We start from the raw sequence: 24,660 nt of genomic DNA on the forward strand, positions 1-24,660 counted from the left end.
AGGCTATGTTTTTGGGGTTTTTTTGGTTTTTTAAAAGAAACTTCTGATTTTAAGAGAAAAATATCTCAATAAGTGTTTTAGATTTCTGCACCATTTTAACAAAACTTTACCAGTCACATGGAAAACAGGCAAGAAGAGGATAGCAGCTTTTTGTTTTTGTTTACTTATAAACACATTGCATTTCCACTCATAGTGTTCCCAAAGTGGTGACCCAAACAGCTGATCTTTTGCAGGTTCTGTTCCATGCATTCTTCTGGGGCTAAATGAAAGAAGAGATGGAAAAGGATCACTTCCATCCAGATACCATGCTGCATCCTGGCATGCAAGGGAGGTTGGTGGAGGGGATTAGTGCTTGGCCTGTCCCCAGATTTTTGTCCTGGTTAATGATGGTGGGTGACATGTTCCTGAATTCATCCAAGCAAGTGATTTAGCTGACAAGCTTTGGGCCACTATGCACCTTCTGTCAGTGGAAGTCTGCAAATTTTTGTAGAGAAATGTGAATAATGCCTGTAATCAGTAGAAAACAAGGGTGGCATAATGAGATTATTCGTGTATGTGTGAGTTTGAAGCATCCTTCAAACCCTTGCACAAAATTCATGTGACACTGATGTGAGATAACGTTAAAAGCTATTGGTTCCCATCACCTGAAGTGGCTATTTGGGCTTCTCAGAATTTGAGTCAGTGTGTTACATTTTAGAATACTTCAGTCAATAGCTGTGCCCCTGCCCCACCCTCCCACATGTTTAAATTATATTAAGAGGCAATTTAAAAGTTTAATCAAAAGTGTCAGCAATTGTTGATCATTATACATGCTGAATTAGATCATAGGGCTCTGCAGAGTTAATTGACTCATTGAATGAAATAAAGGAAATAAAGTGAATTGAGGTTTTTCTGAGCTCTGTAAGCAAGTTTGCAAGTGGGATATTGATCTATTTGCTTTTGTGTCTTTTTGCTTGATGAGTCAATTATTTACACATCAGTGAGTCACTAGGCCTCCATAAGCAGCTGAATGTGGAAAGCTGATTTTGAGGATCTGTAGTGATTTGCTTTACGCGCTGAGGAACTAACAAATAGTCAACTGATTTGGAAAATCTTGCTAGATAAGCTAAGCTGGGACATTTTCAAAATGGGAACTTTACAATGGTATCTTAGCAATGCAATATATGTGGTCGATTTTTCACACGGATATAAAAGTTCAAACTTCACATAGCCTCGTTAGAAATAAGTTTTGAAGTGCCTAAATCAGTGGTTCTCAAACTTTTATTTCCCATGGACCACTTGAAAATCGCTGAAGGTCTTGGCAGACAACTTAATGGCTGTTCTGCCTGGTGCTGCAATTGCAGTGTACTGTGCTAGATACTGCATGATTTTTAGTTGTATTTTAATTGTAATTTCATAGAATTCAAACTATAACATAATAAAATACATATATAAGAAATAAAATAAGCAATCAAAATGCAATTTAAAATATGAATATTAAACGTGATGGATGTTCTTCAACCACATACCCACAGGCATGCTGCATATCCCCTGAATGAGGCTTGCAGACCACTGGTGGTCTCTGGTGGTTTGATGCAAATTGTTTTAATTGTTATGATTCAACTCCAGAGTCTTGCTTTACTTAATGTTGGTTCTGAATTATATCAATACTTGGATTCACATCCTAGAGTTGTATTTTTTTTTAAAATATAATTTTCAGTGAATCAAAACTTAATATACAATGACAGTAATTTTATGAAAAAACTCCAAAGAATATACAATAGCACAAATAATTTTCACTATAATTAATAGGTGTTATATGACTTTAAAATGCTCCAAGGTACTGCCATGGATAGGTTTTCACTTATACTAAAGAATTTGGATTGGCAACTGCCATTTTGATAAGAGCTCGAACTAGCAGGGAAGTTTAAAATATGAAAAAGAAAGAGTAAAGGAATGGAAGAATTTTAGCATTTTACTGAAAAATTATGAAAGCTAAAGAAACATAACTCAGTTGGTTGGAGTATGGTGCTGATAATACCAAGGTTGCAGGTTCAATCCCCCCACAGGACAGATGCATATTCCTGCTTTGCAGGGGGTTGGACTAGATGATCCTCAGGGTCCCTTCCAAATCTACTGTTCTATAATTCTATGAAACTTATGTAAGCCAACAATGATGAATTCACGTGTTCTCTTGCTGTCCACTGGCTCTTCTACTGTTGTCGTTTTCATTGGGCGCTTGGTCTCACATGGCCATTTAGAGGGAAGAAGCTGCAGGCCTTGGCAAACTGCACTGAGAAACTGGAGCTTTTAACTGTTCTTTCAAATAATTTATGGTTTTGATAACCATTAATCACATTCCCATGTTTTTGATAACCATTAATCATATTCCCATGGTTTTATGGCCATAAAACGCTGATGAAAAGACAGTCTCCAGTTGTATCTTCATACCAAAGTCTAATAATCGTTCATAAATTTCCCACTAATTTCTAGGAAAACATAATTTGTATGCATACTCTGTTAAATTCAGTGCCAGTCATGCTTGGAGTAGATACACTGAAATTAATGGACATGACTACTCTGAGTAGAACTTAGTTGGACATAGCCCACTGTAATCCTGTACAGAAAAATAAGCATGAATATTAAATATGTGTTGCATAGGACTTCAGCCTTGGCTGGAAAATTTGCTAGCAATAAACTATGCTGCACGGGATACAAAGCTTTCTCCTGTTCTTGTCCCCCCCCCCATTGAGAGTGGGGAGGAGAGACTTTTTCAATGATCCAGTAACTTATAAAGGGAACAGATTGCACCAGCTCATGTTCTTAGTCACGCTGAAGTCATGTAGTCATGCAAACGGCACAAAGAGATTCTTATTGCACATTAACTTGTTGCACTTTATCTTCTAACCTCAGTTAAATTTCTTGAGGATTTGCAGATACGTTATATTAAGTTACCAACCAGACTAGATTGAAATGAAAGACAAGTCTATCTGCTTCTTGACAGGTGGCATGCTTAACCGTTCTGTTTTATAGCCCTCTCATTTAAAAGGATCAAAACAAGTTTGTGAGGCTGAAACTTGGTACTCTGTTATCCTGATGATGAAGTAATCTATTTGTAGTTGCCATAAAACCAATTAATCTGTGATGAAGCAAAATAAAGCATTCTGGCATTTGTGCAGAGCAAGCTCAGGAATGAGTTCCAGAATCAAAAGGACAAAAGCAACCGAGCTTGAATATATTCCATTTGTTCCATTAGAAATTAGTATTTCAAATATTTTTAAAAGTCCAGATTACAGTTGCACATGTTGACTTTTATGCATCTACCAATTAATGCATGCCTTGCATTGCTCTATTATTGCTCTCCTGAAAACCAACATTTTTCAATTTTGGGTAGAGCACTTCCCGGCAGGAATCTACTGACTAGTTTTTTCCAAGGTGAAGTCCATCCCCACCTCCATTTCACCAGCTTGGTAAGGTCAAAGCATGCCACAAAGCAAGGCATGGGACTCATCATGATGCCCTAATGTTCAATAGGGAATAAAATGTTGGACCTTAGATTTACTTTGTCTGTTTCCCCAGCATTTAGAATAGTTAGCGAGATGTCAACTATAAACATCATAGAACATGTAGTATTTATATTTAGAAACAGACGGTAGATGTTCAGTGTTCCTGACTGTTCTTCTGTTTGAAATATGGCTCTAGTCAGGGATTTCCTTTATTAATATCTTACATCGTGCATTTGATGACGTGGGCTGTAGTCCATGAAAGCCTACACCAATTTAGGTGTCACAGGACTCTTGCTGTTATTAATACTTTAAAGACAGACATACAACAGGGTTTACATAGTAGAGTCCACAAGACTACAGGCTGGAGACCATATGCTTAAAAGCTTTCTTGAAAAACAATAAAAATAAACTCATATTGTAAGAATATTCTTCACAACTGTGAGCAGGGCAGTGGAGTGGGGTGTGTGAAGATAAGCTACAACAATTAACTATAACATTCTTCACTCCTGCTCCTGTTCAGGCTGCACAGAAAAAAGCATGTAATGGCTTTAGGGGTTGCTTGTGCGTAAGTTGCCACCGCTCTGGGCTAGGTTGGCTGGTTAAACCATTTCTCGCTGGACAGCCATCCACTCCGTGGCTGTTCAGTCGCTGGCAGAATCCGTCAGTGGGCGTTTCTTAAACCTCTTCCAGCAAAGAAGTTATTTGACGCCAAGTCGCCGCCTACTTTCCCTGCGCGGAAGTCTTCTGCGCAGGGTGGGTGTGGGCAGCGGAGGACCTGTGCTCTCCTCGCTGGTCTCCTGCGAAGAGTCCTGGAGCCCCCTCTCTGCTCTCCCCATCGGCCCCCCTCTATCCCTGGTGTTGCGCTGATTTTCTTCCCCAGCCGGAGACCTGCCTCTCTCCCTGCTTGGCCCCTCTCCAGCATCGCTGTGGAGCCTCGCCTCCTCCACTAGTTCCGATGGCAGTTTCCTGACATAGCATGTTGGTTTCTGAAATTCATTCTGATTGTGCAGATAAAATATAACTGATACTGGGAGCCAGCATGGTGTAGTGGTTAAGAGTGGTGGACTTGTAACCTGGTGAACTGGGTTCACTTCCCTGCTCCTCCACATGCAGCTGCTGGGTGACCTTAGGCTAGTTACACTTCTCTGAAGTCTCTGAGCCTCACTCACCTCACTGAGTGTTTGTTGTGGGGGAGGAAGGGAAAGGAGATTGTTAGCCACTTTGAGACTCCTTAAGCATGCACCCATGATCCAATGATCCTGGTGCCCAGGCATCTTTACTTGGTCACAAGTGGTTGATAGCCAGGTGCAAAATGCGCCTTGCGCCTGGCTAATTTCGAACACTGATGGGAGCTGAGCTTGGGTCAAGCTCAAAAGCAGTGGTGCTGAAATAGCTTTGGGGTCCTAACAGGGTAGTGGATACAGACCAGCGGGAGGGTGTGCTGTTGCTGCCCTCACACAAAATAGTGTCCTGCCCTTAGTTTTGGAGAGGAGGCGACGTTGGGAGAGAAGGTGCTTAACACCCTCCCATTCAACAGTAGGCAGAGTTGCCAGGATCAAGGGCAGCATTTTCAGCACTGTGTCGAAGGTTCCCTAAAGTGTGGTGCCAACCCTGACCTTAAGACATAAATAGTCCCGAGAAAAAAAGAATGATTTTGCAGAGGCTTCTAAGCAATAGGACAGGTACCTGCAAGTTCCCACCACTTATTTCACTTCCATCTTTGTTGCTGCCTAATGTACTACAAGTCTCAATTTTTCTTTCCCCGTTTGTGTGAAAAGTAAAAGGAATGAAAGATTATGCACAATAAAAACCCATTAAAGTGCAATGTATAAATTATAATGCAGTGTTCAAACTTTGGTCTCATCACAGAAGTTATTTATTGGTGCAGAGTTCCAGAAGCTCAGAGTAACCAAAGCCTATTATACACATTTCATGTATACATCCATAATGACATAGATGTTCTGTTCTCTAGAATACAATAACCATACATTTGGGTATCTAACAGAATCATCAGTTTTAGTTCCCATGGGTAGTGTTTGGCTTAAAAGTACTGTTGGTTTTGAGTTATGGGTCTCCTCCCCTCCTCCTCTTCTCCTTTTTCTTGTTGTTAAAACAATTATCTGCAGGCATTTCCAGATTATTTCTTACTCTGTTTTGTGCAGCTCTCCAGGGCAATTGGTGTATGATGTATCGCAGAACAAAAATAGTTTAAAATTCAACCCCAGGGCTTGATCTCCGTTGCTTATTGGAGGAGCACCGTTTAGCAGCTTTGCCTAGTTTATTTTCATAACATTTCCACATGTAGGTCAACTCAGGATGATATAATGATTTGAAAGAAATGAATACTTTACAGATGACTATGATGACAATGTGTGTGTGTGTGTGTGTGTGTGTGAGAGAGAGAGAGAGAGAGAGAGAGAGAGAGAGAGAGAGAGAGAGTTAGAGAGTGAGAGAATGTGTGTTTGTGCTGGGAGATGTTCTGAAAAGGTTATTATTTATTATTTTTATATTTCCCCATGAATATATTACACCTGGTCTTGTGTTTAATCCCCTCCCCCAACAAATGGCCACTCGCAAAAGTTGTGGGACCTATGAGCAAGTTTAGCCTAGCAAAATGAAGCATATATGACAAACCTGTGTTCCCGTCTCATTGTTGCTATTGTGTGGTCTTTAGTAAATCGTTTACATCTCAGCCACAGCTGTTCAGCTGTAACATTAAGGTGAAAGATGACGCTCTGGTTATTTGAATTCTAGTAAGTCCTGGTCCACATTAAATCTTCCCATTTCCTGTGTGGTTCCACTTTCCTTTTTTGTTTGTCATCCCTTCTTACCTCCTTCCCCCTTTATACCACTGGTATTTCCTACTTCTCTCCAGGCTTCATTGAGAAAACTACTAGATGCTGAACTCTTCCTGCTGATAGAACTTGCCATAAAACCATAGAACTGCAGAGTTGGAAGGGACCCTCAGTATCATCTAGTCCAACCCCCTGAATTAGCAGGAATATGCAGCTGTCCCATACAGGCATTGATCTGCAATGCCATTGAATATGTTGTTGTTGTTGGCATCTGTCTGTCTCAAGAGACAATGGAGTGCCCCCTCCGGGGGTGAAGTCAAATTGTTGCATTAACAGCACCAAAGTGACCTCCCTGGGGTGCAAGCTTGAGCAGACTGCATGGAGGTCCTGGGTTACCCGGACAACAAGATTCCACTCTCGGCGTCACTGTTGAGTTCCATAGGAAAGCAGAGCAATACATTTGGTACCAGCTTGGATGCAGGAGTTGGCAAAGGGGGCAGACAAGGCGTCATCCAGCCGTCTTGTATAGGGTTTACTCCTTAGCCTTTTCTTCTCCTGAAGATGTCCTGCAAAGCAGCTGATGTTTAGGATCAGAGTTTTCCTTCTCCTAGTTGGGCTGCCTTCCCAAGCCCCATCTGCCCCTCACTTCCCTCTAGAGTACATGCAGAAACAATCTTCTTAACAGTTAGACCCACTATTGGTCTTGTCCTCTCAATCTGCTAGAGCTTCTACTTTACCTGGAAGGAAACCCACATGATACTTGCATGTTTCTGTCTGTGGAACAAAAACAATTTGTTCCTAAGCACTCTTCATACCAGTACAAATTTGACACACAGTTGGTATTCTTCAGAAATAACATTCAGTGGTGATGACACAGTGTATTTGGAAGCTGTCCTTTAGGTAGTGAATTTGACTGGACAAATAAATTCACTTTGCTGGGAACTGGATTGTAGCCAGACCCCCTCCTTCCCACACCGGTAATAATTGAGCATACGACAGAGTTTTGCATGGTTTTAGTTTGTTTCACTCTGTTTCCAAATGAATTATTTTTCTGTCCATTACAATAACTCTAGCCTGCGTATGGTGGAGCCGGAATATTAATCAGAAATCAAGTGTGAGGTTTCTCTAGAGGTTGGAAACAGCTGTTTCCACTTAATAGCTAGCTGCACAGTCAGTTGTGCTACTACCTGCGTGCACAAATATCACATTTCACAATGCATTAAAGCCCCCTTTTGTAAATCACTTGACCTTGTGATAGATCAAAATACATTTTAATCCATCCAGTGTGGTGATATTACATTGGCCTAGCATGAATATGTAAACGACATTCATTTGGAAGAGTGCTAGTGGATTTTAAACCCCATTATCCCAGTTCTACCAGGTAGTTATGATTGCCAGTTTCCGCCATGGTCACTTGCATTAGAAGGTAAAAATACCCCTTTGCAGGTGTTGTTTCTCCCCTCCCTGTTTACTCAAATAGCACTCTGATATGATGAGCTTGAAAAATTCCTATACAGCTATTAGAGGTACAGTTGACCTGTCCTCTGTTGCATCTGCTTAAGGTAGCCCAAATTAGTTCACATTAAAACAATTTGCCACAACATTTAAATTCTGCTTATGCCATTTTATTTGCAGTTGTATCATAATTCCCACTAAAAGGGAACTTAAATTATTGGAGGCATATCACTTTGGAAGAGAAACCAGGCGTACAAAAATAAGGGAGTGCTTTTTTGCATATTTGAAAAAGTCTGTAAATGGAAAAGAAAAAAGGCATTTTAATAATTCTCACATGTGGACCAACATGCCCTGTGAGTTCCTAGAGGGCTTTGAGATAAGAAAATTTAATGTGTTGTGTTGTCTGGATAAAGACCCACACTGAATGCCAAAGAGATAAGCTGCTTTATGTGCTGCTGGCTACCTTTTGCACTGATGGAAGCTGACTATTCATGGATTTCATTTGGTCCACGTTTTGAATACCTTGGTTGGAATATTTAAGAAGAGGCTGTATGCCATCTGTCAGAGATGCTGTAATTGTATTTTCCTAGAGCAGGAGCTTGGTCTACATCAGGCATGGCCAAACTTGGCCCTCCAGCTGTTTTGGGACTACAACTCCCATCATCCCTAGCTAACAAGACTAGTGGTCAGGGGTGATGGGAATTGTAGTCCCAAAACAGCTGGAGGGCCAAGTTTGGCCATGCCTGGTCTACATAATCTTTAAGATCCCTTCCAATTTTATGATTCTATATGTGTGTTTCTATTGCACATATATGATTCTGTATGTGTATCTCTATGTAATATTTTTACTTTTCTTTGAAAATAACGTGTGCATGTGTAATCATGTTGCTACGTATATAAATCAGGAAGTATTTCATTGTGCTTGAATAAAGTATTGCAGTTTAACACAAAGCTCACATATCAACACAAAACTTTATTTAGTATCCAAATTATAACCTAGTGTCAAAATGGATGTTTTAGACATCCTAGCATGCACACCTTATTTTAAAAAAGCACCCCAGGCTTTATTAAATCAACATTTTTTATTTTATTTTACCATGAGGTCTTATAACGCTTTGAAGCATAAAGAATTCATGCAAGTCATAAAAATAGCATGGCAGCAATAAACACGGGCAATTCTTTTATACCTGCCATTTTCTAAGCCTTCATGTTTGATGTTTTAAACATATTTTTCAATATACTTTGCCCAGAAGCCTGTCTTCCTACCAAAACCAAAGTTACCATTTGCACTGGTGGCAATCCTAAATTGGTCCAGGCTTTCTGCACATTAGTGGCTTAAAACAGTTAGGTCACCCCCCCCCATTCCCCAACCCTGTGCTCCAATTTCAAGTCATATTTGCACTTGTATACACCAGAGAGGGGGTAAAGTGTCTTCACCCAATGCAAATTAACTGCTTTGATTCCCCACTACTGAACTCCTATTCAAGGATGTTGTTTATCTGTGCATGCGCTGTCAGTTGTGCATGCTCGATGGCTGTCTGAATGGCGCCCTATCTCAGCTTAACCATAGCCTGTGTTTTCAAACTGGATCGAAGCTGGGGTGCCCCTGCAGCCCCTGAACTCCGAGCGTCCTCCGGTATGCGCAGATCTGGAAAAGGCATTTCCCTTTTCCTCCAGTGCGCTTCAGCAACATATATCAAATGATATATGTACACTAATCTTCTAGCATAACACAGCAAGAAGCGTGAGACATCGTAGAGCTAATCTACGTATTTATTTACACACTATGTACAGACACAGGAATCATGGTCTCTCTCTCTCTCTCTCCAGCTCTGAGAGAAGAACAGGCAGAAGTAAAAGCAAAAGTACAATACAAATAGTACATAGAGTGGAAGAGATAAGACTGTTTTCCATTCCCACACTCTTCCCAGACAGCCATGTGATTTACACCAATCTCATGTTCAGCATTGGAGGCGTGAAATACTAACAGGGAAATGTATCAAATGGGAGCATTTCTAAAGAAACTACAATATGCATATGGATTGAGGCTAAAACCATGTGGCTATGGATAGAGGCAGTGCTGTTTTTCTTGAAAAAGAGGTGCAGGAACTCACCACGAACACCTCCCTCGTTCTATTAGAATGGCAAAGGTGGCCACCTGAGAGGTGCCGGAACTGAGTTCCTGTGAGTCCGCCTGGGGAAAAAGCCCCGAATAGAGGGTTAAGTTGTACTTAAGACAATGGGACTTAAAAATGGCTAAGTTTGGATGGATCCGATTCTATGTTCTTTACAAGTGGGGTCACAAAGCCTGTTGTTGGGTTTCTAAGTGTTCATTTCACCATATCAAACTAATATGTAGCTAAGGGACATGTGTGAAAGCATCAGGGTTTTCATATGTGTATTCTGCATGTACAAACAGGTGCTGTGGAGAAAATTTCCACTGTTGATCCAGTTAGGTAAAGGTAAAGGGACCCCTGACCATTAGGTCCAGTCGTGACCAACTCTGGGGTTGCGGCGCTCATTTCGCTTTATTGGCTGAGGGAGCCGACGTACAGCTTCCGGGTCATGTGGTCAGCATGACTAAGCCGCTTCTGGCGAACCAGAGCAGTGCACGGAAACACTGTTTACCTTCCCACTGGATTGGTACCTATTTATCTACTTGCACTTTGACGTGCTTTTGAACTGCTAGGTTGGCAGGAGCAGGGACCGAGCAACGGGAGCTCACCCCGTCGCGGGGATTCGATAGCGAACCTTCTGATTGGCAAGTCCTAGGCTCTGTGGTTTAACCTACAGCGCTTATAGCCGAATCAGAAAACTATCCAATACAGTAGACCATCCAGATACGAATTAAATTAGTTCCAGGAGTCTGTTCGCAACCTGAAAAGTCCATAGGCAGAGGTGCCGCTTCTGCGTGTGGCACGCGGCATGCTTCTGCCGTATTTGTAACCCAAAAGTCACATATCCAGAGCAGTACGTAACTAGAGGGTCCACTGTACAATGATAAGTTGTTTGGAACGAAGAGTGGAGATTGGTTCCCCCCTCTCCCCCCCTTTCTTTTTCTCAGCTGAACAGATGATAGATATGATTGCTGGTTTTCTGATAGCGGTCCTATCTGCTACATTCACACACAGTTGGTTCAGAGTCAGTTTCTCTAGAAATGCAAGTATGTGCACCAGACTTAAATAGAAAAAAGTCTCAAAAACCATATGGTACCACTCCAAATACCAAGATTTTTGAGGTTCCTGTTGAATTAATTCGTACAGTTGGAAGTCTGTAAGCATTCAGTCATCACATTTTTAAAAACATAATTTATAAAATATGCTGATGTTGTCATATTTTGGTAGTATTTGGTAGGCTCTGTTTTCAAATTCAAGAAAACATGATGTAATTTATTTTTGTTCCTGCAACAGTTTTTTGTCATATGCATGGAATAATGAGCCCCCCCCCCAGACAACTCTGTAATTAGTTAATGGCTGTAACTCTGTGTCTAGGCTGCTCTGTTAGTCACGTGGTATATTACCTCAAGACAGTTCATGGTATATACACTTTTAAGTTTTTCATAGGAATGCTTTTACCATTACATCACAATTCCACTTTTATTAAACTTCTCATATTAAATTAAGTTTCCTAACTAATGAAAACTCTTTATTGAATTGGTTTTACATACTCTCTCTCTCTCTTTTTGGACTTTCTGTCCCTTATATTTCATAACAGGATTGCAAGTGCATAAAATTAGCGTAGAAACCTAATGCTCCCTTTGTTGAGATTCCTTTATTCTATCAACTTCATTTAGCAGGCAAGATTAAAAGGTCTACTCTCATTAAAATGAGCAGTGCCTTTGAAAATGTTACATTTGGTAAATATTTGGTGACCAAATACTTTAAAAAATGACTTGGTATCAAAATGGAATCTAATTACCATTGAACAGTGAACTAATAACAGTGTAATAAAGGTAAACCTCCATCTCTTGTTTTTATTGTTGCTGTACTGCCAATCACATGCTTTTACCGTACTTCAAGATTAGCTAGGAATTATATTCTTTTTTTAAAAAAAAAATGCTGTTGGTTTTAACTGTTTGCTATTCAGTTTTCACTGATAAATGTTGCGGCTAAGAGGCATTTTCTACAATTAAGAACATTCCTTATCATTATGAGCATCAAACTCTGTTCTTCAAAGTATCTCCCCCCCCCTTTTAATTTCTGAAGAAGTTTTGAACTTTGAGCTATTACAATATAAATGAAAATTCACGATCCTGTCCAAAGAAGATAGTAGTAGTGATTTTTTAAATAGTTCCCCACCCTCCACAAGCAATGTAGATCTCTCATATTGAGGTGACAGTTTTATACACAATTACACACTGGGACTTACTTCTGAGTAGAAATATTGTTTGGGCTTGTAGTGTGCACCACATATAGGAATGTGCAAAACCTGCCACTTAATTTTTGTAGAGTGGTCTGCCTTTCCTCCCTATTTCATCATAGAAAGTGTGAGTATTGTCTCAGATAACGGTTGTTTTTCTGAACAAATCCTGCACATGCATAATTGTGCTCTTGCCTCCTCTTTGCCCTATGTAGAAAAAAGCAGTTATACAAACTGACACAGATTACAGTGGCAAGTGGTACACATGGGCGGTACATTCTGCACATGCGAATACGTGTGCAATATTGCTGATTGTCCATAGTTTCCATTCCATTTTGCTGCCTTGCCTTATGGGGGTCTTCATTAGCAACTGAACTTACAATATTTTACACTCTATAAGACGCACCAGACCATAAGACGAACCTAGTTTTTGGAGGAGGAAAACAAGAAAAAAAATATTCTGAATATCAGAAGCCAGAACAACAAGAGGGATCGCTGCGCAGCGAAAGCAGCGATCCCTCTTGCTGTTCTGGCTTCTGGGATAGCTGCGCAGCCTGCATTCGCTCCATAAGACGCACACACATTTCCTCTTACTTTTTAGGAGGGGAAAAGTGAGTCTTACAGAGCAAAAAAATACAGTATATGTTTTTGTAGCAAGATTTATTTAAAAACCCATTGAAGGGCAACACGGATGGCAATGGTGGGTGGAGCTAGTACATTTGTACATGCTCTTCCTTATAGTACACAGTGTTTAGAATGCCCCCCCCCCAGCATCTATTCTAAAAAAAGAAAACTCTGCAATAGTGGCAATGGGTAAGGAACGTAGTTTTGAATATAATTACCCAGCCTTGGGGCAGAATTCCAATATGAACAACTTCACTCTGGCAAAAACGTCCATGGGATTTGTAGTGTTGGTACTATAATCTTATGTCTCCACACCTTGATTGAACTGCCTGGAGCAAAACACGCTGTAATACTATTTGAGTTCTACATTAACAAGAAGGAAGTAAAACCACTAATTGGGGACTCTATTCTGCAAAGGCCCTTGATGCTTTGAGGCCCAGCGTAGCAGAGTGCTCAAACACATAATTAGGTTCTCAAGATGGTTTTACGGAGACATTCAAAATACCAATTATATATATTTAAAAAACAGCAGCAAGAAAATCTATCTAAAACAAGTATCAACACAACAACTAAATACAATTTAAGACCAGCATAAAACCATCAGCTGTCAGGGCATATTTTTTGTGTATATTTCTCTTTCTCTCGTGTGTGTGTGTTTCCTCATCCAAACATACAGGATTCTGAACACACCACATTTTAATAGCGAAGCAATCAAGAGATTTTTTTTTTTTAAGCCCGTTAATGACAGTGCCGGCAGCTTGAACACCCTTATAGTACATTGATGTGGATCTGGTTTCCTCCAGAGCTAAGCACTTTAATCAAGGCTTTGCTTTTGATGTGCAGTCACTACATTAATTGATTAATGCATTAGTTTGATTAACCCTGCTGATTCACACTGATTCATCTATTAATATTCTCAATCCAAGTAACTCGTCACTTCCAAATGCAAAATCATCTTATTTGTGCATGTTGCTGGCTACAGCTATGGTGGGCTCCTTTTTAATTTCTGAATAGTTGTTATACTTCTTGAGTAGTTGTTATATTTCTAATAGCTGCACAAACAGCAGAAGCTGAGCAGGTTGAAGTTTCTCATCACTTCATCTTCATGCCGAGGAAATATTCATCCCTTGAATTTCTGCACGCTATGCATCTGTAAAATAAGCATCAAAATGAAAAGCAGCATGATTTGTACAATATACAGTACCACCCTCCCCTAGCTTCTGAATATTTTCTTTTCTTTCTAGCTTACTTCTTGAGGAACAGAGCATTGAACCTGCCCTCATGTTATGAGACGTAGAATGAACATAACTCTATCAATAATAACGGTGGTGGTGGTGGTGGTGGTGATGATGATGTAGATGCACATGCACATGCACACCCACTCATCCACACACCTAATCATGTACACAAGTGGGACCCTGTAATAACATCATCAAGTGCTTCTGCTCAGGGTTACAATCATTCCAAACTACAGTGGTACCTCGGGTTACATACGCTTCAGGTTACAGACTCCGCTAACCCAGAAATAGTACCTCAGGTTAAGAACTTTGCTTCAGGATGAGAACAGAAATCGTGCTCCGGTGGCGCAGTGGCAGCAGGAGGCCCCATTAGCTAAAGTGGTGCTTCAGGTTAAGAACAGTTTCAGGTTAAGAACGGACCTCTGGAACGAATTAAGTTCTTAACCCGAGCTACCACTGTATTCACCTTTCCTACAGTTTCCATCATCAGTCAGCATTCCTTTAGGTTTTCCCCATTCTACAGATATTTTGTATTTCTACATATCCCGGGATAACCCAGCATTTGCTAGTTCTATTCTTTTATGTGTCAGTGGTGTGGTTTAGCTACATAAGCATTGGGAAGACTCCATTCGGCTTTAATGTGTAGAAATTGACAGTGCTGCAATGCTATTAGATATTATTGCCATCTCAGTGAGTTGTAACCAGTTGTACCCTTCTATGAATGGAGAGTCTAATACATGGAAGACTTTTTGGTCTAGTGGAAGCTTCCATTAATGGATGTATTTGATAATCTACCAGAAGTGTACACACATTATCCTAAAAAAAAGAAAACATTTGTGGCATGTAATTTGAAATCTTGACCACCTTTCTCTCATCCCTTCTTCCCCTTTTCCTCCCCCAGGTCAAATATTATACATCCTGATCCTCTGTCACAAATTTCTCACTTTTGCTTTCTATAATTAGCTGAAGGATAGTGTTATCCATCATACCACAAAATGGAAGCTATTGCCATTTTTCAGAAGGGATCACTCTGTTCTTGAAATTTCAGAAGATCACCTTGATGCTGGGTCCTAGTCTGTCATTAGCCAGTCACACTCTGCTCAGAGGCAATCTTTGCCCTTAAGGTGCAAACACAAAAAAATACATTCAGAGTAGTCCTTAACTTTCTAAGGGAATTGTCTTATTCCCTTGATAGATGTGGATTCTTTGATGTAAACTTCTAAAGGCCATTTTCAAAGTTTCACTGTAGCTCAGCAGCAGTGTATTCTATTATTGATTATAAGGAAGTAATTTGGCTTTTGATACAGAGCTAGTATACCATATGGCATTCCACAATTACTGATTCTGTTGTTGTGTCTTGAAAACAGAGCTTATTGTACTGAACAAACTATTTGAGTGTGGTGTAGGGCCAGGTAGCTATAAGCACTGCCCATTGGAAGTTATATATAGATTCATGAATTAGTCTACATGTATATTAGCATGATAAGGTCACTAGCATGCTGAACATTCTCATTACCTCATTTCACCCAGTTGCTGTAGTTAATGCCATTCAGCTGATACGATGAAGATCTCCGCCTGGTGTTATATGAGGACAGCTAAGCCTTTTCCCTGCTCCCATTCTTTCCAAAAGAAATTTTTAAATTCATTATTTGTATGGCAGTACAACAAAGATTCTTGCTACCTCTCTTTCCCTCTCTTTCCTGCAGATTTACAGTACAATTTGATTCAGACCCTCCAAGTGTCCCTTTTCCCCAGGGACAGTCCTGGATTTTCAGAAGCTGTCCCACTTTCTGATTTGACCCTGGAATATCCCACTTTTCCTTAGGAAGACCCTATTTTTGTCAGAGAAATGTTGGAGGGTATGGAGCTATCTGACCAGCCCTGTATAGGGAAGTTTTTAAATGTTTAATGTTTTATTATGTTTTATATATGTTGGAAGCTGCCCAGAGTGGCTAGGGTAACCCAGTCAGATGGCTGGGGTATCAATAATAAAATCAGTAGTAGTAGTAGTTCATCCCTATTTTCATCAGAGAAATGTTGGAGGGTATGTTTAATTTACTCCAACTACAAAAGTGTATCCAAGATATTCTGGAGGTCAACTACATGGCTTCACTGGTTGCATACCGCTGCTGGTTGAGACACTTGAAATTCTCTTGTGTGAAGCAGTCTGATAGATATAGTTGTTCTGGGGAATTGGCAGCTGGACGGGCACATCAATGGTTACAGAGATGCTGTGCTTGCCAGCAATGCATGTGATAACTGAAAAAGATGCTTCAATGATCATGTTGATTTCTTACTGGGAAGTGTCAGCTATAACCATGGACATACCAGATAAGACATTATTCTTTCTTTGTGATTGTATTTATGGGCCTGCTTGACAGGAAGGGAATTACTGATTATACTACATGCAGTGCTTACGGCCAGATGAGGAAAGCTGAAGTACCCGTATTTTTCGCTCTATAACACGCACCCGACCATAACACGCACGTAGTTTTTAGAGGAGGAAAATCCGTAGGCATGCCACCCGTAGGCATTCCCTCCATAACACGCACAGACATTTCCCCTTACTTTCTAGGAGGAAAAAAGTGAGTGTTATGGTGCAAAAAATACGGTACTTTAAAATCAGCATACACACTCCAGGGTCATCTTGTGGAAGCACAAGCTAGAAATTGCCATGATCTGATTTGAAACAGCAGCAAGAAAAGTTAGTGCAGGCTGAAACAGTTATGCAAACCAAGCCTGAGACTCGAGTTATATTATATTACAATAATATGCCACATACTGTTTAATTGAAAACTAGGACTTCAGCTGATTAATCAATGTAATTAGTCGACTAAACCTTTAATTGCATATTAAAATTTGTTTCTGATTAATCAGTGGAACTGATGGCAGATAAAAACTTGATGGAGACTCTTCCAAGTTGCAGGGAATGTGGCACTTTCTTCTTCCTTAAAGCGTATTTGATAAAAAGAAAATAAATCTTTAAAATGGTTTTTTTAAGGCTAGCAGATAGTTTGTCTCTTAGGTTAAAAGCAGTAACTTCTGTTTTTAAAATAAAAAGCTTTCTTGCTACACAGCACTGAAGCTGACTGGGCTCAGAGGAAATTGGTGTCAGTAAGTAAATGTTGGCTAGCATAAAGATGCAAACAGTAGTTTTGTTGCACAAGTAGGAAAAATGCCTCACTTCTATGGCTCTCGGTCTTCAGAATTAATTTCAATCTTTCAATTGATTACTTAGTTTAAAAGCCAATTAAAAGATTGAACATATCTCATAAGTTTCAGAAACCATTGTGGTGCTAAACCTTTGTTAAAAGAGAGAGAGAAGTTGTGTATTGCAACGAATATCCAAAGAAGATATTTCACAAGAACTCTGGAACCATAACTGATTCTAAAAGAATGAATGGGTGGGCCAGGGGAGGGAATGAAGTGCATTAGCTGTTTCATGCTATTACTCAGATGACTGAAATAAGTGGTCATAATATGTGACCTAGCAAGTGGCATTAGGTATTTTATTGCATACATCAGTTTGATCTTTAGATGGTTGTCAGGATTAGTTACAGAACGCTGCAAGTGTTGCCTTACAAGTACACATAAGAATGCTTTTATGTCCCAGAAATTTTTAAAGAAACTAAATAGATTCGCTTTAAAAGAATATTGGGCTGCAATTCCATATACGGTACCAGAGCTTTCCACACTGTTTTGTCATGACACGTTAGTGTGTTGACTGCAGTGTTGTGGGAACTCTCCCCACACTGCTCCCAGGGCTGGAAAGGGGTAAGTTTAACCTCTGGTTTGCTAGTAAAACTGGATTACAGGGGTACCTCGGGTTACATACGCTTCAGGTTACAGACTCCGCTAACCCAGAAATAGTGCTTCAGGTTAAGAACTTTGCTTCAGGATGAGAACAGAAATCGTGCTCTGGCGGCGCGGCAGCAGCAGGAGGCCCCATTAGCTAAAGTGGTGCTTCAGGTTAAGAACAGTTTCAGGTTAAGTACCGACCTCCGGAACGAGTTAAGTACTTAACCCGAGGTACCACTGTACTGTGTTGCGAAATGATGCATATCTAAAAAGTGTGTCACCACTGTTACGGAAATGACGGGGGGGGTACATCTTTAAAGTTGTTACACTGTTACAAATATTATGCCTGAATGTATCCTTTCGACTTGGCAGCTCAGGGAAGATACCTAGCTTTATAAATTCGTAGGAAATCCATACTTTAACCGACTCTCCTCATTCCAACGCTGTTTTAACCCTTAAAGAAAGGTGAATTTGGGCTCCAATTCCCTACATGAACCAAGAAGCAGGAAATCACTGCAGGCAGCAGGGACAGGGCATCCCGCCATAATTCCCCAAGCGTGAGAGCAGGTACATGGCACCCCACCCAGGGAGTGACCAAGGGGGCAACAATAGACATCCGCAGAGGCAGTTTAGCAAGTCAGGTGTTCTGAAAGCCCATCTCCAGACAAGTTCTGAGAGCAAGGATATATAAAGACTTTTATTGTTCTTTTGGTGATGGGTACTTAAGAGGTGTTGGGAAAGGTGTCTGATAAAGTGACCTAATGTTGAACTTGTGTAACCCTTGTATACCCCTCCCCATTTGTGACATGCTAGTGATGAAATGATGATGGGTCAATGATGCTTCTCGAAGAGAATTCTGGGGGAAAAAGGGAAGTTTTAAAAGAGGATGTCACCCCATGCTCGGGGTTCATACTCCTGTGGGGACCTGTTGCGCAACAACAAAGATCGTGGTCTATTGACCACTGTTTTGCTCCAAATTACTTGGCTGGAACTTCCTTCTCTTACTGACTACATAGACTTGCACCCCAATGAACTGTTGAGTAGTCTCTCACCCTGGAAATTTTTCCATAACACAAACGTGGGAAATTTGGAAAGCTCTGTCATATGCAGTTCTAGGGAGCAAGCCCCACTGACAGGGCCGTGCCAAGACATTTTGGCACCTGAGGTGGACCCCCAAAATGGCTCCCATTTCCCAGTTCAACATAGGAATCTGCTTTCCTGGTGGGTCCTGCTGCCTGAGGCAATTTCTTCACCTTGCCTTACCATGTCTTATGGGTGGGTCGGCCTTGAATAAAAATCTACATTGGAATCTGCTGCCCCTGTGGATTCTGCCACTTGAGGTGGTGGCCTCTCCTTGCCTCATGGGTGGGCCACCCCTTTTACTTTTGAGTAACCATGCATAGGATTGAATTGCTAATGTAACAGCTGGGAGTGCAACTGTTTACAACATAGTCCACAAAAACTCATACGTAAAAACAAACCCACCACCATTGACAATTTATCAGAATTAAACTCCTATCCCCTTACATAAAGAAAATATAACATAAGAATAAAAGACTTCATTTATCCTGTAAATAGCCTCCTTATTTACTTCTTGTGTACTGTTTCTTTTATATGTGATTATTACAATTTTTCCTAGTTATGACTTAAAAAACCACAAAGTCTCCTGTAGAAATTAATCAAAACAAATCCAGGGATATATTTTGGGGCAATGCTTGGTAAAGTATTCTCTGCATTTTCCCCATTCTTTTTGAAATTCTTGTCTGGGTTGCCCCCTAATTGTCTCTGTTAATCTGGCCAGTTCAGTATAATCTAATAATTTATCCTGCCATTCTTTTTTTGTTGGCACAAATTCTTTTTTCCAATTTCTGGCAATTAAGGTCCTTGCTGCACCAGTATGCCACCTTTATCTTTCAAGGATCACAAAGTGGTATACATGGAAGAGGAGGAGCGAGGTGGCAGAGAGGATGGCGCAGTGTAAATGCACCAGCAGAGCCAGTCTGGTGCATTTGGACTACACCAGTCTCCCTGCCTGCCACCTTGTCCCTCCCCTGTAAGCAGTAGTCACAGCTGTCAGGTGAGTGTCGCCACCCCTTCCCACTGTCTGCTACTGACAGCAATGCAGCTGAAAATTAAATCTCAGAGAAGGAATTGGAAATGAAAACCAGCTTGCTTCTGGAACAGAATTAGGATTACCATAAGAAGTGTAGCACTCTGGTGGTGGTGGTGGTGGTGGGGATAGTTGTTATTAGTATACTTAGATGAAAAGCACATTAATGAAAGCAACATATTGTAGTGTCTACCGCCAGCAGAAAACACATGCACGGTTGAATTGGAGGGCTGTCAACCCCTTTTGATTTGTTGGGTGCATGATGTGCAGGATATCAGGCTGTAGGTTGTTCTATTGACTTTTCCCAGCAGGGGGATAAATCAGCTGGACTTTAATGGCACTGGGAATCATTTGGCTTCAGTGGCTCTGCACTGAAGGGGGAAAAAAGCAGATTGTAGAAGGATTAAATGGAGCTAAAACTCTTTGATTTGACTGTTAGTATTACAATCCCACAGGGAACAGACCAAATCCAATTTACAATACACAAGTGGCTTTTCCTTTTACTTAGTGTAAAGTTATAACAGTGTGTAGCAATTAGACTAAGCTGTGTGCAGTTTGTATATCCTTTTCAAATCGCAAATCTATCTCGAAACCTCAATCTATGTGGAACCATCAAAGTTCAGATAGATATATTTATAATTACTTTGATTGATTGATTTCACATGGCTCTAGGATGTGAGCATATCTGTGTGCCTATCTATTCAAGCAATCACTCGTATTTTTTGACAGAGATAATGCACAGTACTTTTTGAAATTTAAGGGATATTGAAATTGAGTGTTCTAGAATGCTTCACCTAGGACTAGGATCCATGTCTTCTCCTCAGTTTCCTTGAAACATCATGAATTTGTAAATTATGAAATTCTGAATTTTCTTATTTTTTTTAAAAAATTGCCAGCTATGCAGAGCTACATGTGTTTCACTATTTTTTTTTCATTAGTTCACAGAAAGCATAACTTTTTGTTAGCAGTTGGTTGTGCTGCCTTTGGTTTGCTATTCATCAGCAAACCAAAGGATGCTTGATTCAAATTAGATGCCTTTTTGTACATCTGTGTTAGTCAGATTCAGTACTCTAAGCTAATTGTGTGTGTGTGTGTGTGTGTGTGTGTGTGTGTGTGTGTATCTGAAATCAATTTATTCAGCAAAATTAATCTGGTTAGTAAAAACGCTGTTGGCAATGTACGTCATAATGACACATCCCAAAATGAAATGGCATGTTTTGGCTGAATTATATATGACTGCTGATTGTGTGCTCTTCGCTACCAGACATAATCATTAATTAATTTCCAAGTTTTTACTATAGTGCATCAATCATTTGGGGCAATTTATATGTCACACTATCTGTTAAATATTAAACATATCTTCCTGCCTTTGTTTATCCAGAAGTAGCTTATACTATAGAAATGGTTTTAAACACACACACACGTTTGTTCTATATGCATTCCATGTTAACACAAATCTGTTGCTCTGGTATTTTGGGATGCTTAAGGCTTCAATCCTAGGTTTCCATGATTTTGAATAAGTTTCAGGGAACAACAATGGACTTGCTTTGGAGTAAGCATGAACAGGATTGCATTGCACTACAGTGGTTAAGCATCAATATTATATTCAAGTGGTAGGATTCAGTAGTATGCTAGTATTGGGTTTGTGAAATAGTATGTTAATAGAATAGAGCTGAATGGGGGTGTTATGTGCATGTGTGTTGGGGGGAGGGCGTTTCCTAGGTGTCTTCTACAAATGCTGACCGTGGGGCGCTGAAGGGCAAGAGGTGGGGCTGCTTGGGGATTGTGGTTATAAATACTGTAGGGGGGTTAATATAATTGGGGTGGAAGCTGAGGGGGTTGTGGAGGCAAAGTTGGTTGGATGTGGATCATGGGGGAATCAGTAGAGGGTGAGGGGAAGGTTTTATCTCTTCCCTCTCTTCTGTTCCAGCCTCCCAGCCAGCCAGTGCTCTGGTTCTGTTCCTGACTGGGCCAATTCAGCCAAGGAAGCAGCTCCCCCTTGCACGCAGACCACCTTCATTTTCATGCCTCCTTCTCTTTCCTATTCCCCAGCTTCCCTTTGCACACACATACCTTGTTAGTACATTCACCCCTTTCTCCTACCTCTTCCTTTTCTCAAGTCCTCCTTCCACGTGATCGTCCCCGCATGCACATCTCTCCTATTTTGCAGCCGTCTTTGCACCCCCCATTATGTTATTTGCCACTGTATCTTTTTAGATGAACAGAATATTAAGAGCAATCCAGTCACTTAGCTTGTTGCATATTGTATTATTTATATGAGCCTGGCTCTGGGCATGGAGGGCGGGGTACAAATAAAAATTTATTATTATTATTATTGTTCAGTTAAAGAATGTTAAGTTCCGTTGATTGATGTTGTGCATATATGGATGTTTGCTGGTTAATAAAATACCTGAATATGGCATTTCATGTTGGAGATAATACATGGTACCAAGAGTGAAATACATTGTGTGAAGGTATTATAGAATATTTGAGGATTCCACATCCTATATTTATCTCACATGAGGCAGCTGAGGAATGGAAGAGGGTGAAGTTAGAGTACAGTGGTACCTCTGGTTACATACTTAATTCGTTCCGGAGGTCTGTTCTTAACCTGAAGCTGTTCTTAACCTGAAGCACCACTTTAGCTAATGGGGCCTCCCGCTGCTGCTGTGCCGCTGCCACACAATTTCTGTTCTCATCCTGAAGCAAAGTTCTTAACCCGAGGTACTATTTCTGGGTTAGCGGAGTCTGTAACCTGAAGCGTATGTAACCCGAGGTACTACTGTACAGTGCAAAGGTGTTAGTTTCTGTGTTGTACTCATACGTGCTATTTCTCCTTGTAACCCCTGTGTTCTTCCCTTTTGAGTCTATTCAACCCCTCCTATTGTTTTAAGCCACTACTTTCACCCTCAGTATTCCTCTCATCTCGTTCCCATATCACGGCCACTGCTGTTGTGCAGCCTGCCTTGTCTTCTGCTCCCCTACCCAGCTCTGACTTCATGCAAATCCAGGATTGTGATGAGGCACTACAAATCTTCCAATGCGGTCTGCATAATGACACTCTTAATTTTTTTTATTATACATAAGAAATAGTTCAAGCATGCAAGCAAAGTTTACATAGAAATGCAAATGTGGGTGCCTTTATTTCACTTTATCTCCTAGTAGTAGTAGTAGTAGTAGTTTGTAAACCCTTTTCTTTCAAATTCTTCATGGCTATGCACTCGATTTTTAATGTATGGAACTGGATTCCTCCTAGATTAGAGAATAGGCTCATGGTTATTGAATACCTTAAACAAATATACCAATAAATAGCTCTTAAATTTAAGCCCTGGTTAATAGAGCTAGGACAAATGTATTTGATTGCAACTTGCTTTCTGTAGTGCTCAAACATGCATTTGAATATGTAATGGGGAAAGGAGAGGTGCTCTTGTGATCATAAATTACACCATAAATGCAGGGACTCTGCCATGCTGCAGTTGAACAGCTCTTAAAATGCAATGAGAAAAGCAGCAGATTGACAGAATTTAGATGGATTGGTTTGATGTAATTTCAGGGTGGCTGAGTTATTTTTCTGTGACAAGCTCTCTCATCCAAGTCTTTTGAAGAAAACTGATTCTTTGTCTACATGTCTCAGCCTGCTGTCTGTAGCAGATTGTGCATTGTTTCCCTGCATATTGTAGGAGTCTTCTTTTTCTGGACAAAATCAAATGATCACCTATGAAAAAGCTAACTGCCCTGAGGCTATATGTCCAATTGCTAGTGGCTTATTCAGCTTTGACACTTCTCAGTGTGATCCTTACTGGTTTTTGTAAAACAGGCCAGCAGGGGAAAGGCTCAGGAGACTTTATTCTATTCATTTCTGTAATAGTTTTCATGCCACTGGAGGCTTAAGAAGATTTGTACTACCAGCTTTCTTTTCATTAGAAGAGACTGCAATGCTGTTGGGTAAGTTAATGCATGTATGCCTTTGGTTTTTTTTTTAAAGGTGAGAATTATGAAATCTATAAAGTTCCTATATTGTGTTATTATTTTCATAATTATTATTGGCTTGTTTTTAAAATATTTTATTCTGACTGTATTTTAGCAAACGTAAGAGTTTAAGAACTGAGGCATTTTCATGTGTGTGGGCTAGAGAATTAGGAATCTTGACTGCTCTTTGAATGCAATATTATGCTTCGCTGATTTTTGGCAGAAGGATGTTTAAATTCCCCCTCTCTCCTTGCAAGCAATCCTGGTTATATTTTTATAGCATAGCTCTTGCCTTGGAATTTCATGTGTTTCCTTTTGCAACAAAGTGCAACAGTCTTGCAGAATTCACTTTGGACTGCACAATGCAGAAATGTGCCATACTTTGATCAGTGCTAGATTGGCTTTTTGAGGGGGAGAGTGTCTACAGTTGCTTCGACTAGAATAAGCTGAGAAAGTAAGAGATAAGCTATGAAACTAGTTTTAGAGGCAAACTACACATTTCTGTTTTCACGAGACTCTCAAACACAAGTTTGTTTCCCTACTGAGATAAAAAGCAGCAGTTAGTTATCAAATTTGCAGTGTAAGAACTTGCTTGAGGGTGAGGTCTAAGCAATTCCTTTCCTTCCTTTATAAAAATGTTTGTATACCACAGTTTCTTTTTAAAAAGTCCAAAGCGGTTTACATCTATACAATACATGTGTACATCTGTACAATAAAACCACACAGAAATTAAAACAAATAACCTACTGACTATATATTCCCTGCAACATCATAATATTTAAGTGGGACTTGCTCTCTGATAACTGTGTATAGGATTGTAGCCTCAG

General features: G+C 40.3%; 1 protein-coding gene across 10 annotated transcripts in view; it reads left to right on the plus strand.

The window, feature by feature from the left end:
• ZNF385D (zinc finger protein 385D) overlaps positions 1–24,660 on the plus strand; it is a 589,542-nt gene that overhangs the window by 296,208 nt on the left and 268,674 nt on the right. The window contains exon 1 of one of the 10 annotated variants that reach the window (XM_083578087.1): positions 23,785–23,809. The exons of the other annotated variants lie outside the window; for them this stretch is intronic. Coding sequence (XP_083434213.1) covers positions 23,800–23,809 — 10 coding nt within the window. The 5' untranslated portion in view covers positions 23,785–23,799. Of the gene's footprint in view, positions 1–23,784; positions 23,810–24,660 lie in introns of those variants that run through there. 10 annotated transcript variants of the gene reach the window in all.

This window comes from Podarcis filfolensis (genome assembly GCF_964270895.1).
Source record: "Podarcis filfolensis genome assembly, chromosome: 12".
In the NCBI taxonomy this organism is placed as follows: Eukaryota; Metazoa; Chordata; class Lepidosauria; order Squamata; family Lacertidae; genus Podarcis; species Podarcis filfolensis.